The sequence below is a fragment of the Eutrigla gurnardus genome (assembly GCF_963514095.1).
Source record: "Eutrigla gurnardus genome assembly, chromosome: 9".
In the NCBI taxonomy this organism is placed as follows: domain Eukaryota; kingdom Metazoa; phylum Chordata; class Actinopteri; order Perciformes; family Triglidae; genus Eutrigla; species Eutrigla gurnardus.
In genome coordinates, this window is record NC_139923.1 from 24208807 (window position 1) to 24221324 (window position 12518).

The 12518-nt window shown below is 40.5% G+C and overlaps 1 protein-coding gene across 1 annotated transcript; it reads right to left on the reverse strand.

Moving 5' to 3' along the window:
• Positions 1–1400: 1400 nt before the first annotated feature.
• On the reverse strand, positions 1401–4008 carry etfbkmt (electron transfer flavoprotein subunit beta lysine methyltransferase). The gene is made up of 3 exons (XM_084017305.1): positions 3488–4008; positions 3281–3411; positions 1401–2693 (listed from the first exon to the last, which is right to left on the reverse strand). Exons 1-3 carry the CDS (start codon positions 3772–3774, stop codon positions 2344–2346), a joined length of 768 nt encoding a protein of 255 aa, XP_083873431.1. The 5' UTR covers positions 3775–4008; the 3' UTR covers positions 1401–2343.
• Positions 4009–12518: the final 8510 nt, after the last annotated feature.

A 12518-nucleotide genomic window follows, 5' to 3' on the forward strand; every position in this document is an offset into this window, starting at 1 on the left:
AAGGTACACCCCCACCTTTTTGTTTTCCGGTTTCATAACCAGTCTAATAATCAACCACATAGAGGAACAAAAACAGCAGAGCTTGCACAAATGAAGCGCTTGCATAGAATGTGTTGCAGCACATGAAAGGGTGACCTAGATAGCAGAACGCGTGCACAATATTATGAACACACCGCGACACCATCACAGATATCAGAAGTGTGAGGTCAAGTGTGAGGTCATAGGAGTCAGAAGGGTAGGATGGAAGGTTGAGTGTTGTGTTCACAGGAAGAAGACAGCCGGAGGCGGAGGAGAGACAAGCAATGGATGCGGACCAGACAAGAACATCTCCACTCAATAATACACATATTGCACGCATAAGCATAACACATAACCACGCCCTGTAACAAGTATATAATCTGGAGCAGACAGAATAGACACCAGAACTTCTTGCCTCTGGTCCGGAGTGCAGTGTTGTACACAGCGCCTCCTAGCTAGAGAAGAGACAGATTCTCCAGACGTCTGTATCTGATGTTCGTCTGCAAATAAATGCCTGAAGCTATGGCGCACTAGAGAACCAACGACTTCGCTGTCTTCATGATCCTCCTGCAGAATCTGAATAACGCAATATAGACTCTGTGAGGTCCTTCTGATTGACTAACTTGTGAACAAAATTCCTACACTACTTTCAAGAATACAACGTCAAACTTGAAAAAACATTTAGAGTCACAGCATGGCACAACCACATTAAACGAGCAGGTCCCGCCCGGTGACGGTGAAAAGGCGCAGCGTGTGAATAAACAAGGCGAGTTCTCGATTTCTGCTAACTCAGTCTGTGCTGAAATGCGAGCGGAGTCTCTCGAGTGTTTAGTGGAGAAATGTCTCGCTGCTTGCTGGCCCCGCCCCCTCCCTTCATCATCACTCCTCATACTTGAGGACTGTGTTCATCCTTTGTTCCATAAAAAAACACTCCTTGCTGCTCTAATGCTGGTTCAATATTCATAAAATGTTCATTCATGATGTTACTGCCATTACAATATGCAAAATAATTATTGAAGTTACGTGAAGTCAAGAAAGACTGTCTTTATTTATATATATATATATATATATATATATATATATATATATATATATATATATAAACATGTATTTTCATTCAGGAAACAGTTTTCAAGTGCAACTTAAAATGTCAGTGGATACATTGTTGATGTTACTGTTAGTATTGGCAAAATCGGTAGTCGGCAGCTGTTGAACGTAACTAATAAAGTAACTTGTAATCTAACTTAGTTACTTTTAAAATCAAGTAGTCAGTAACTTAACTAAGTTACTTTTTAAAGGAGTAGTCAGTAGTCAGTAGTTGGATTACTTTTTCAAAGTAACTGTGGCAACACTGGTCCTATTATATCTCTAACAATGCTTCTCTAACGACACACCAACAGCATCTGTATAAAAGAAAGGTCAGACTCTTAAGGAGTCTAAGGAATCTGGTGGGATAGTTTGCTCTGAAGCTGTATGTTGGTGACGCGGTCCGCTTGGACACCCTGTTTACGAGGGCTTTGCCTTATTTTACAGTCTGTCTGTAGCGACTGCTAACCTGTTTTGGACTCTTTCCTTAATAAATGACTTAAAGCTCTGTTAGGACCAGAATTCTTATTTCTCACCAGGAAATCATAAACTGATTTCCACCACAAACTGTGCCTTTCCTAAATCTAAATTGATCGCCAACTAATCTCAAACTTTTCGATGCAGCTCTAACAGGAATTATCTGCCAAGGAGCACACTCGCATACTAATACTTCCATCAGTCTTGCCTCATTATTGTTCATTTAATTGATTTCTAGCTGATGTGTTATATTCATTTGGATGATATACTCTGCTTGCATTAAAACATTATAATCATGCATTAAAGGGACAAAAGTATAAGTTTATATGTTTATTATAATAGAAGTGTTTGCTCGCATTAAAAAGGACACTCCTTTGTGAGCGTGGGAAACAACAATTAGCTCTGTTCTCATCAAAATGTTGTAAATTCATGACCACAGGTCACAAAGAAAGGAATCGGGGAGACACTTGCTTAATAACTGCCAGTGCCTACTAGCAGAAAATATTACTCCAATACAGTGTACACATTGCAGCTGCATACAGGCCACTAATTCCAAGGCTTTGTTTTGTTCTTTTAAGCGTTAGATGTGTGGCTTTGTGGACCTGCTCCATGCTTTTGCTCCAATATGAATGTAAAAAATAAGGTGCATTTGGACACTGCATTTCACCATTCATTGTATGAGTGAAATATAAAAAAAATGTGCAAGTGAGCACACGTTAATCACATTCAAACAGGAAAGCACAGAGAATCCTTTCAGGTCCTTCAGACTTCAGGACGGTAGCACCAAACACCGCTGCACGTCAGACCGTAGTTTTCCTTCCTGACAGACTCGGGCAGCTCAAACTGAGCCAGCTGATGCAGGAGTCGTCGGATGCTGTGTTCCTCAAACTGGGCTCTTCCAGGATCTCCAATCAGGACTTTGGTGCCCTGGGTTTTGACGCAGTGGTCCAGCCAGCTGTAAAGGCTTGTGGCGAGGGCCTCGTCGTAGAACATGTCACCCAGGAGGATCAGGTCAAAGCCTTCGGGTTGTGAGCCGATCATGTTGTTAGTCCGACAAACAAGCGGCTCCAGTCCGTTCAGCTCACAGTTCATTTGGGTCGCAACAGCTGCAACTGTAACACAAACAGAACTTTCCCTTTAAAACGGCATCTTCTATCGCAGCGGCTGACCAGCCTCCAGGTATCATATTACAGTATTTTACAATTGATTTAGCTCATCTTCAACAACAGAGTTTAAATTCCGAAAGCTCTTAAAACAAAATACTGTATTCTTAATTCCCTCAAAATCTGACATGCACGTATTACGCAAAATTCAAACTAAATGTAACTTTTATTCATCATTTTATTAATTTTTGGGTTTCAAAATAAAAATCCTCTATCAAATTATACTACCAAACAAACTCATTATCATTATACAGCAAAAAAAAAACAAAGCAGATTTCAGTATATTAAATGATTTAGAGTAGGAATGACAGTTCAACTTTCACTTTATTAATTGAATTGTGCTGTATTGTAAATGTGTAAATATGCCCCACATGTGACAGCAAAGCACATCCTACATTTATGCAAAAAAGGTTTGCATTTTGAAATTCTAATAAAAGATTGGGCCGTGTGTTTGTCCTCACTGGACATCTGTGTATTGATGTTTTCCATATAATGTAATAAAACCAGAAGAGTTCAAACTAAATATACATGCATACCAACGTCAATATCATTGGCAACTACATGAGTAGCACCACATAGTTTTGCAGCGATGGCTGCGGCTCCACATCCGGTCCCCAGATCCAGAACCGTCCTCCCCCGGCACACTGCAGGGTTGTCCAGGAGATATCTGCACACAGGCGCCTCCGGATGAGACAACAGGAACCACTCAAAAAACATATATATATAATATATCAAAGTGTTACCTCGAGAGGGCCTGTCCACCGGGCCAGTATATGGCCCAGTACGGATCCTCAAACGGCCACAACTCTGGCTTTTCTCTCCAGAACCTGCAGTTCGGAGTGAGCAGTCTCAGCTTGACCTCCGGGGTCAAACTCTGCTCTCCGACGACCTCTGTGTTCTCCGAAATAAATCTGCGAGTGGACTCATGCTGCTGACAGCAGAGTGAGTAACACCTACGCACTTTTCTCTGTCCAAACGCCTTCATAAGTAGTTTAACGTGACGAGTTCGTGGCGTTAAAAGTCCCAGCATGATACGAGAACGCGTTAGCTGCTAAGCTAGCTAGCCTTACTGCTAGTTAAATTAGCCGCATAGTTGAAACTGATGGTTCTCGCTGCAGTCTGTGAAGAGCAGCACCTCTAACCATCACAACACTGACAGATCGGAGATATAAACACGTATTAAATCCCCTTACGGCTCAAACTGAGTGAGTCTCGGACCGTCTGTGTTTGCTTTCCACACGGATGCAAAATAGTGTCGGACAAAGGGTCCATCGACCTTCTGTGTCCGGGAAACACAATCTACGTTCTGCGCAAAAAAGGTTCCTAGCGTGTATGCGCTTTATGTATAAGAAAAATATGAATACATCGACATGTAGCTCATGTTTTGTGTGATGTAGGAGCCCAAAACAAATCTACCCGTTGGACAATAATATAAAGCGTATTTGTCTTATATGATAATTAATATATCTGTCAATCGAAACATTTCTCATTCTTTTGCATCTAGTCTTACATTAAACGATTAACAGTATGACACCAAACCAGCTAGGGCAGCATTATATAGCTTTGCAAGTATGCATTTTAGATTTTCACATAAAATGGCATTGCAAAGAAGAAATTGCCCCATTCTTTATTTTATTTCACAGATAGAGCATTCAAATTTGTGATAAAACATCATATTTTTGTTTAAATATTCACAAAAACCACCCAAACAAGACCCAGACTAAATCCAACATGAGACCTGGACACGCAAAAACAAAACCAAAAAAATAAAACACCATAATATGGAATAAAGTAAATGTAACTGTAAACAGCTTGTTATTTAAACAAGGTATTGTGTAACAAACTGAAGCGCGTGACTTCCACATTGTTCCTAAGAGGTTGATAATGAATATAAATAATGAAATTAAGAGTCTGTTGGATGTTAACTGATGTCACTGTGTGTGTGTGTGTGTGTGTGTGTGTGTGTGTGTGTGTGTGTGTGTGTGTGTGTGTGCGTGTGTGTGTGCAGTCATATGCTACATACTTATCTGGTGGCAGTGGGGACCGGAGCATGAGGCTGTAATTACAGTACCCTCTATGTTCTCATCTTGTGTAAAGGTATTGCTTTTTGATGGAGGAGGTGGAGGAGTCCTAATGGATAGTTTTCATCCTGACATTGAAGTAACCCAGAGCCGACCCCTGTGGACTGAGCCGGCACACACACAGATGTGCCCAGGGATTGTTTTTATAGATGGCACCTGTCTATCAGAGCCAGCGGATGGAGCGACTTGATTTCATGTGGGAATTGCAGCCTTGAGCCTCAGCTATGAGAGTCAGTGTGGCAAGAGTGCATCAATGTGATCACAGTCTGCAGATGAAGGATATCACCAGAAATACACAGACCTTTGTTCTCCGGATGATTTAGGCTACATCTCTGCACCTTCCCCAGTATTATAAGATATGAATATTTCAGACAATATGCGTGGTTCTTTCTTATTTGGTCCTGCAGAGTGCAATGTGAACATTTAAAGATAACGTTAGTAGTTTATTCTTTTTAAACAAGGTGTTTGTTATTTAAAATAGAAAGCCCAATAAGAGGCAACTTGTCACCAGCAGAATGTTTGGCTTCCTATTCATTTAATTAGTGCCTTGATTGTGATTAGACAAGAAGAAACGTGTGATTTGGTTTGGTGTTTTGAAAGCCCGGAGTCCTTCACTTATGTGAGGAGGTTCCTGGTTTTTTATTCATGCCATTGTTGAAAGAATTTCCCCGTAAACGAATAAATTCACCCAAGGAGGAGATCGGAGACAGAAGTGAAGTCGACGTCTGACTTTACTCTTGATCAAGAGGAGCAGTTACAATGCAACAACGTATGAGGATGCTACAGAGAAAGTGCTCAAATCAGTGTTATGACTTGAGCCTTTTAAAGGGTAGAAGAGATACGTCACTGGTGTCTAATCCTTGTGCAAAAACCAGACATCCAGACTACCAGGCCTCTGATAACATTTAGACACCTTGAGATACAGCTTGGGAGCTTTAGGTTAACAGTGGATTTACTAAAGCGATAACAATCCAATCCATCCTACATACATGGAGCCCCCCTCTACGTCAACGAAGGTGCCAGAGTCGTAAAACCCTCAAATATATCAATCTCTGGAATCTTAGCAATGTTAGTGCCCCAACAAGGAATAATAAACTCATGATGTTATACAAAATTCTTATAACAGCCATAGTATCTGCGTATTTAAAGTGCTTTAGGAGAGAAAGGAAGGTCCCACATACTATACTAATGATTATGCTTGAGATAAGCATAAACAGGAGGGAATGTTATAAGAATTTTGTATAACCTCATGTCTTAGGTATGGCTAATTGTTATCAGGGACCGTGATGTCTTGTTCTACACGAAGGTTAACTGTTAATGACGCTTTATCTCCTGAACCCTTTAAAAAGACTCAAGTCACGACACTGATTTGAGCACTTTCTCTGTAGCATCCTCACACGTTGTTGCATTGTAACTGCTCCTCTTGGCCAAGATTAAAGTCCGACGTCGACTTTACTTCTCTGTCTCCGATCTCCTCCATGGGTGAATTTGTCCGTTCACGAACAAATTCTTTTAAAATGTAAGATAGCATAAGATACAATGTGCCCACAGATATGATGGTACTAGTTTTACCTCAGTTTCAGTGATGCCCCCCACAAAAAAAGGATTTTGCACCAAACATGTTTTTTGTTGGTTTATGTTTGAACCCTGTGAAGCTTGACGCTCTGCATGAGTTCAACGGTTCTAACTGCATTTTCTACAGCAGTAAAAAAACTTTTGTGAGATCTCAAATCAACATGAGGGTCTGGGGGGGTCCTGAAAAGAAAGCCTTCACCTACATTCCTCCACAGGCAACCTTAGCTTATCACCCGCTCCTCTCTTTTAACGGCCTCTGTGACCAGACACCCACAACATTATTTCAGGAAATAAAGTTCCTATTTGATAAACTGTCCTGGTAAAAGCAACTTTCCCCCCTAAAATAGGGTCAGCAAACCTTTCATCAGTGTTATCAGTTGAGTGAAACACACCTCACAACCCCCTTTACTGCAGTAAATCTTCTTTGTGTCCTGTCCCACATCCCAGGAGTTCAGGAGTACAAGCTGCAGAGACAAAGCACTTGATAACTTTAACCTCTTAGAGCTGCAAACCATTTTGTTCCTTGTAGAAGAAATTGAAGAAATGTAGTTTTGTGCTTCTCAGAACATTGCCAGGGACCCGTGGGGGTCCTTAAAGGGATTGCCAGGGGCAAAGACAACATCTGAGGAATAGTTTAATTTTACGTTGGAGATCAGCGTCAGGAATCTTTTGTGAAATGGATCAATATGCAAATCTAGCCTGAATGGTCCTTCATGTAAAAAGTAAACCCAAGTATAGAATAAACAACAGCATAATTCAATACAGTGTGTGTGTGTGTGTGTGTGTGTGTGTGTGTGTGTGTGTGTGTGTGTGTGTGTGTGTGTGTGTGTGTGTGTGTGTGTGTGTGTGTGTGTGTGTGTGTTTAGACAAGTAGAACAAAGTCTTGATCTCAAAAGGCATCTTTGAAGATGCAAGACTCTAATTAATTTGCCTCCTAGTCAGACTCTCTCTCTGCACTTTGTCAGCTATTCTGCAGCAGCAACAACCACAGAATGATGTCTGGCCAGACAGTTTCAAGTCGCTGATATCATTTACAAAATACATGGGAATAATAAGGGCAATTAAAAAAAAAACATTCTGATAATTAACGTAGCACATATCGCACTGTAAAAATACTACAAGTGAAAGTCCTGTATTGCAAATATGACTTTAAAAAGTGTTAAATTAAATTCAACTCAGTACTCAGTAGATGAGTGTACCTATTTTATTTACGGTTAAATATTTTAATCTGTTCCATTGCACCAAATCTTATCAGCGTTTTGTGTGTAAAATCTTAATTTGTAAAGCAACTCCAGCTGTAATAAACACATCACACATCTCCTGCTGTGTTTCCGTGTTCCTTCTTTGTTTACTCCATTGATTTAAACTACCTTTCACTGACGGCTTCCACTTTATACCGTTTGTCCGAGCAGGTTTTGTAACAAAGAAGTTTCTTCCCCGGCGAGTGACTGATGACAACGCAGCATGTCTCTTCATTCTCCATCATGATCATTATGATAATGGAGAGCTCACCTCCCTGACCGCTGCATACGCTCCCTCGGAGCCAGCGGGCGGTTTATTCTCTTATACATGTCGACTCTGAGCGCACAGCATTGATTTATGATGAAAAAGATGAGTCCACAGTCTTCCCTCCCCTTCCTCACCTCGCCACCAGAGGAGATTCTCCGTCATGTAACCCTAAGCCGTATCAGAAGCCGGGGCTCATGTATATATTATAAAAATAATCAAGGTTTTAAATCATAGAAACATGTTTATTCAAGTTTCAGATGTCTGGATTCGTCCGGGGTCACAGTGCTGTTTCTCCTTACATCATTGGACGGGCTGACCTTTATTATAGATATGGCATATTGAGGAATATATATGTGAGCTCAGGGTCATCACTGTGGAAATGACCAGACGCCTGAGTTTAGGGTTGCTAACACTTTATTTTGCAGGGCTGTAATTTTATAATTTCCTTTGATGTTTACTTTGAAGAACTATGTCATTTGATACTAATTACAGGGGAAACACAGGCGAAGCTCTGAGAGAGTTGTTATTCGTGTTCAGCTAATTATTTTTGAATTTAGAAGCAGAAAAATAATTGCTTCATTTGAATCCAAGTAAATGTAAATATTAATATTATTATCGCTTTTACATCTTTATAATCCTTATATTTAGCTCACATTTGCACTTTCATTTGAAGCCGCTCTGCTTTGCCATGACGACAAGACTCGGGTTATGTCAGCAATTAATTAAATGCATACCTTTGAAGCATATTTCTACTTCCCCTATAATTAGTGCTAAATTGCAGATGTCAGTCTGGGCAACTATGAATTTACAGCTAAATATATGTTATTTTTCTAAGTAATTACTGTGAGTCGTATGAAAAGCTTGATCCCAATTTGATTTCTGTGTGTACAGTTAGGCAATTCAATACTCCTTTGTCTCCATTTTATATTACATGTTTTATTTCTTTCCAGAAAACGCACAAAATTATTAGGAAAATACAAGTAATTTCCCAACATGAAGGTTTAAATGCTTTTTCATCGCTCCCTTCATACTGCCAGGAATAAAATATTCGTGAAGTAACATTAAGGGATCATTTTTACAAAATGTTTAAATTTTTTAGTAGAATGCAACTCTCCCTAGGTTGCATATCCCCACAAATATCCAGCAAATACCCATGGCATGACCCCAGTGTCCACAGAGGTGTAGCTTCAGCCCTGGATGATGATGGAAATGTTGATTCAGTCCCCTGCCAGTTTTCTGCTGACTTCATACCAAGCAGGCTGCAGCTTTAATATAACACACATACATCTTTACATACTGATGACGCCAAGAAACGGGACATAAATACATCAAATACAAGCCATCCGACACCCACAAAACATGTTTTCACACCTGCTTTGAGACGAGCAGCTTCCATCGGTCTCAGCCCACAAACACACAGCAGGGTGCCGGCAGCAATACGTGCCAGGGAATTCAGCAAGCATCCTTTATTTGGAGAGCTTACTCTTTGAGTAATACGGATACAAAACAATGAGCTGTAATGAATAGATTTTCCTCAGTTAATAATTGCCGCATATGGCTGATGAAACGGTAAATTAGAATAAAAGATATGCTTGAGTCGGAGCTTCGCAGGTGTCGCCACGGCACTAATATGCTTCACTGTCAAAGAAAACTGATAAAAAAAAAACATGACACAATGGTATCTTTAATATTCTCATACAGCTAACAACTAATTTCTCCGGTTATGCAAATATCCCAATTAATATGCTTTGAAGGGAGCTCAATACTCAGTAAAACGAGTGGTCCTTTTGTTTTCATATAAGAGCATGAGGGAGAAAGAACTCTCAGTGCATAATGTTTCCTGTCCTCATAATTGTGTTGACAAAAATTCACAGTAACATGAAACATTTTTTTTCTGATGTTCCCAGCCTTCCTCTGCGTTTGTTCCATCTCTTTTTGCCTGTGTGTTTGAAATTACTCCGACCATTTGCTGAGTGGAATTTGAGTGAAATTCGAGTAATTTGGTGAAATTGGGGAAAAGCGTCATTCTTTGTTGGACATGAATTGAAAACGTGAGGAGCGGACGGCTCGGGAACACGCCAACGAATGATAGACAATGTCCTGGTGAATTACACATGTGGATGAACTGACACATAAGCTGGGTGCCCTATATATATGTGTGCCATATATATATATATATATATATATATATATATATATAAAGTTTAGGCACCCCATGCTAAAGTTGACTAAAAAGAGGAATAAAAATCATCTTTTGGGAATTGATCTCAATGTCTTAATTAAACAAATGAGGAAAAATCCTACCTTTTAGGACACCATTTTCTTTGTGAATGAATAATGTATCGTAAAGAAATAAATGGCCAGTTATTACATGGATCCAGGATACTATGCATTCTGATAAAGTCACCTGCCTTTGGAGTTAAAATAAAATCCAATACCCTTCACAAACCTGGAAAAAATCATGGTGCTTTTCAGTTAGCCTATTAGCTGGTTTGATTTGCATTGAGAAATCATTAGGCTAACTAGCATGCTATAGGCTATCTGAAAAGCACCATGCCAGTCTAGGTATGTGCACTAAACATCGCTATATGAGATGTAATTCAGCAGCACTTGTTTTATTCTCTCCCTCTGTTTTCAACACCTATTTCAGGGCACCCATGTCAAGTGTCAACAGTGCTCTGCATGACAGTTATTTTTCTTTAAAACCAGGGGAACCATGGGAACACCACAAGATGATTGATACATCAGGGTTAGGGTGTTTGTTTGTGTTTGTGTCTGTATGCATATACCAGACTAGCCGACAGGCAGATCACAGCATTAAATATGCATATTATATATGCAGGACTCTTTAAATCAGGTTACACAAGTGCTGATTGACAAATGAGGTGCTTCCAAACAGGAATACAGACTACAGCGAGGGCACGGTTCCCTATCATCCATATCCTTGTCTCGGAAAGTACAGAAAGGAAGAAAGTATCGCTGATAAAAAAAACCCATAATCTCGTTAATTAGCTTTCTTTGTAGGCCCACTGCCAGAGAAATTAGCTGCTCTTCATGTCTAAGGTCTTTTAGATTATCACCCGGATAAATCAATCAAACATACTTTTACAGAAGTGCAGTTTTTCATGTGATTCAGAGAGTTGGGGCTGTGTGTGTGTGTGTGTGTGTGTGTGTGTGTGTGTGTGTGTGTGTGTGTGTGTCTCAGACTTTATGGGAAGAAAGATACAGAGTTTTAAGAGTTATAGAGAGAGAGGCCGAGAGGGAAGGAGAGTGTCTTTATTTCTAATCTGTGATGTGAAAACGCACCTCTATTTGAAAGTTTTTTCCCCCACAACTCACTGAGCTGAAGCTGCTGCTCCCCTGCGATTTGCACTCACATAAAAATGTCACCACAAAACAGAACAAAATAGGCCGTTTTCCCCCGAAAAGGCTTGTGTTTCAAAGGCAGTTGTAAGACGTGAAGCAGGAGGAGGCAGCGAGGGGTCCCCGGTGGATACCGCTTACAGAGGATAACAAGACGGGGGAGATGTGGTGGGGGGGAGATGGGGAAGGGGGTGCAGATGGAGAGCAGTCGACTCATCTCTCTAAATACTCCCTGTGTCAACCAACCGGTTTGAATCACCAGCAGGCGACCATGTTAAACGTCCCGGGAGAGCGTTTGGAGAGCGGGCCACAGCACTGTGCGCTGCTTGATCTGATGTGAAAGGAATGTTTGCGATGATAAAGAAAAGTAGCCGGAGCACGGAGGGGAGGATTTCAAGGTTACACTCTAAACACAGTGGCTCACATGTGGCGACAACAAGCAGAGACAAGGGATGTGAGTCGCTAAGAAAGTTAGGGTGTATTGACACTGTAATTAGAAACTCATGAGGGAAATTTCCTCCCTTCATTTTGCTGTGTCATTTTAATAAGCCTTTTTAGTGCCAGAGATGACAGCAATAATCTCAATAACACACATGGGCCTTTATTTAGGTTTTAAAATAGCTTTTCACCCCCTATCTGTGACGATAAAGTGCCAATCACCGTGAAGCGGAGGATCTATTCCACGTGTATATCAAAGAAAGGGTCTAAGCTCTTAGTTAGTTGACCCCCCACTGCAGCGAGGCAATATTTTTTATCTCCATCTTCTGTATCGTGGTTTAGATGTGCTGTGGAGATGCTGGCAGGAGATGATGTTTGCTTTACTTCACTGAGAACTGTTCCCTTATTACCCTCCGGCATGCTGTGACTCAGGGATTGTCTTAAAGAGCCTCCTTTGCTGGGAGGCTCGTGGAAGCAGAAGCACCGGAGGGCTGAAAAACCAGACGCACTCACACACACACACACACACACACACACACACACACACACTCATCTCAACTCAACTTTATTCATGAATCACTTTAAAAACAACAGCAGCTAAAACAAAGTGCTGTAGGCCTAAATTAATAATAAAAAAATATATAAAAACATTACACATAAAATAAACGTAAAACAATAAAAACGATACAATAAAGATAATAAAACAAAAAGAAAGTCTCGAGCTGGGTTAAAAGCCAAGGAGTACACGCACACGCAATCCACAGCATTTACCTCTGAATAAATTTGCTTCCACATATGTTATTGCTTT

Coding starts and splice junctions, on each gene's coding strand:
- etfbkmt (XM_084017305.1), bottom strand. CDS start 3,774: ATGCTGGGACTTTTAACGCCACGAACTCGTCACGTTAAACTACTTATG. Junction 3,412..3,487: donor GGTGGACAGGCCCTCTCGAG/GTAACACTTTGA, acceptor GCCTGTGTGCAG/ATATCTCCTGGACAACCCTG. Junction 2,694..3,280: donor TGCCAATGATATTGACGTTG/GTATGCATGTAT, acceptor TTTGTGTTACAG/TTGCAGCTGTTGCGACCCAA.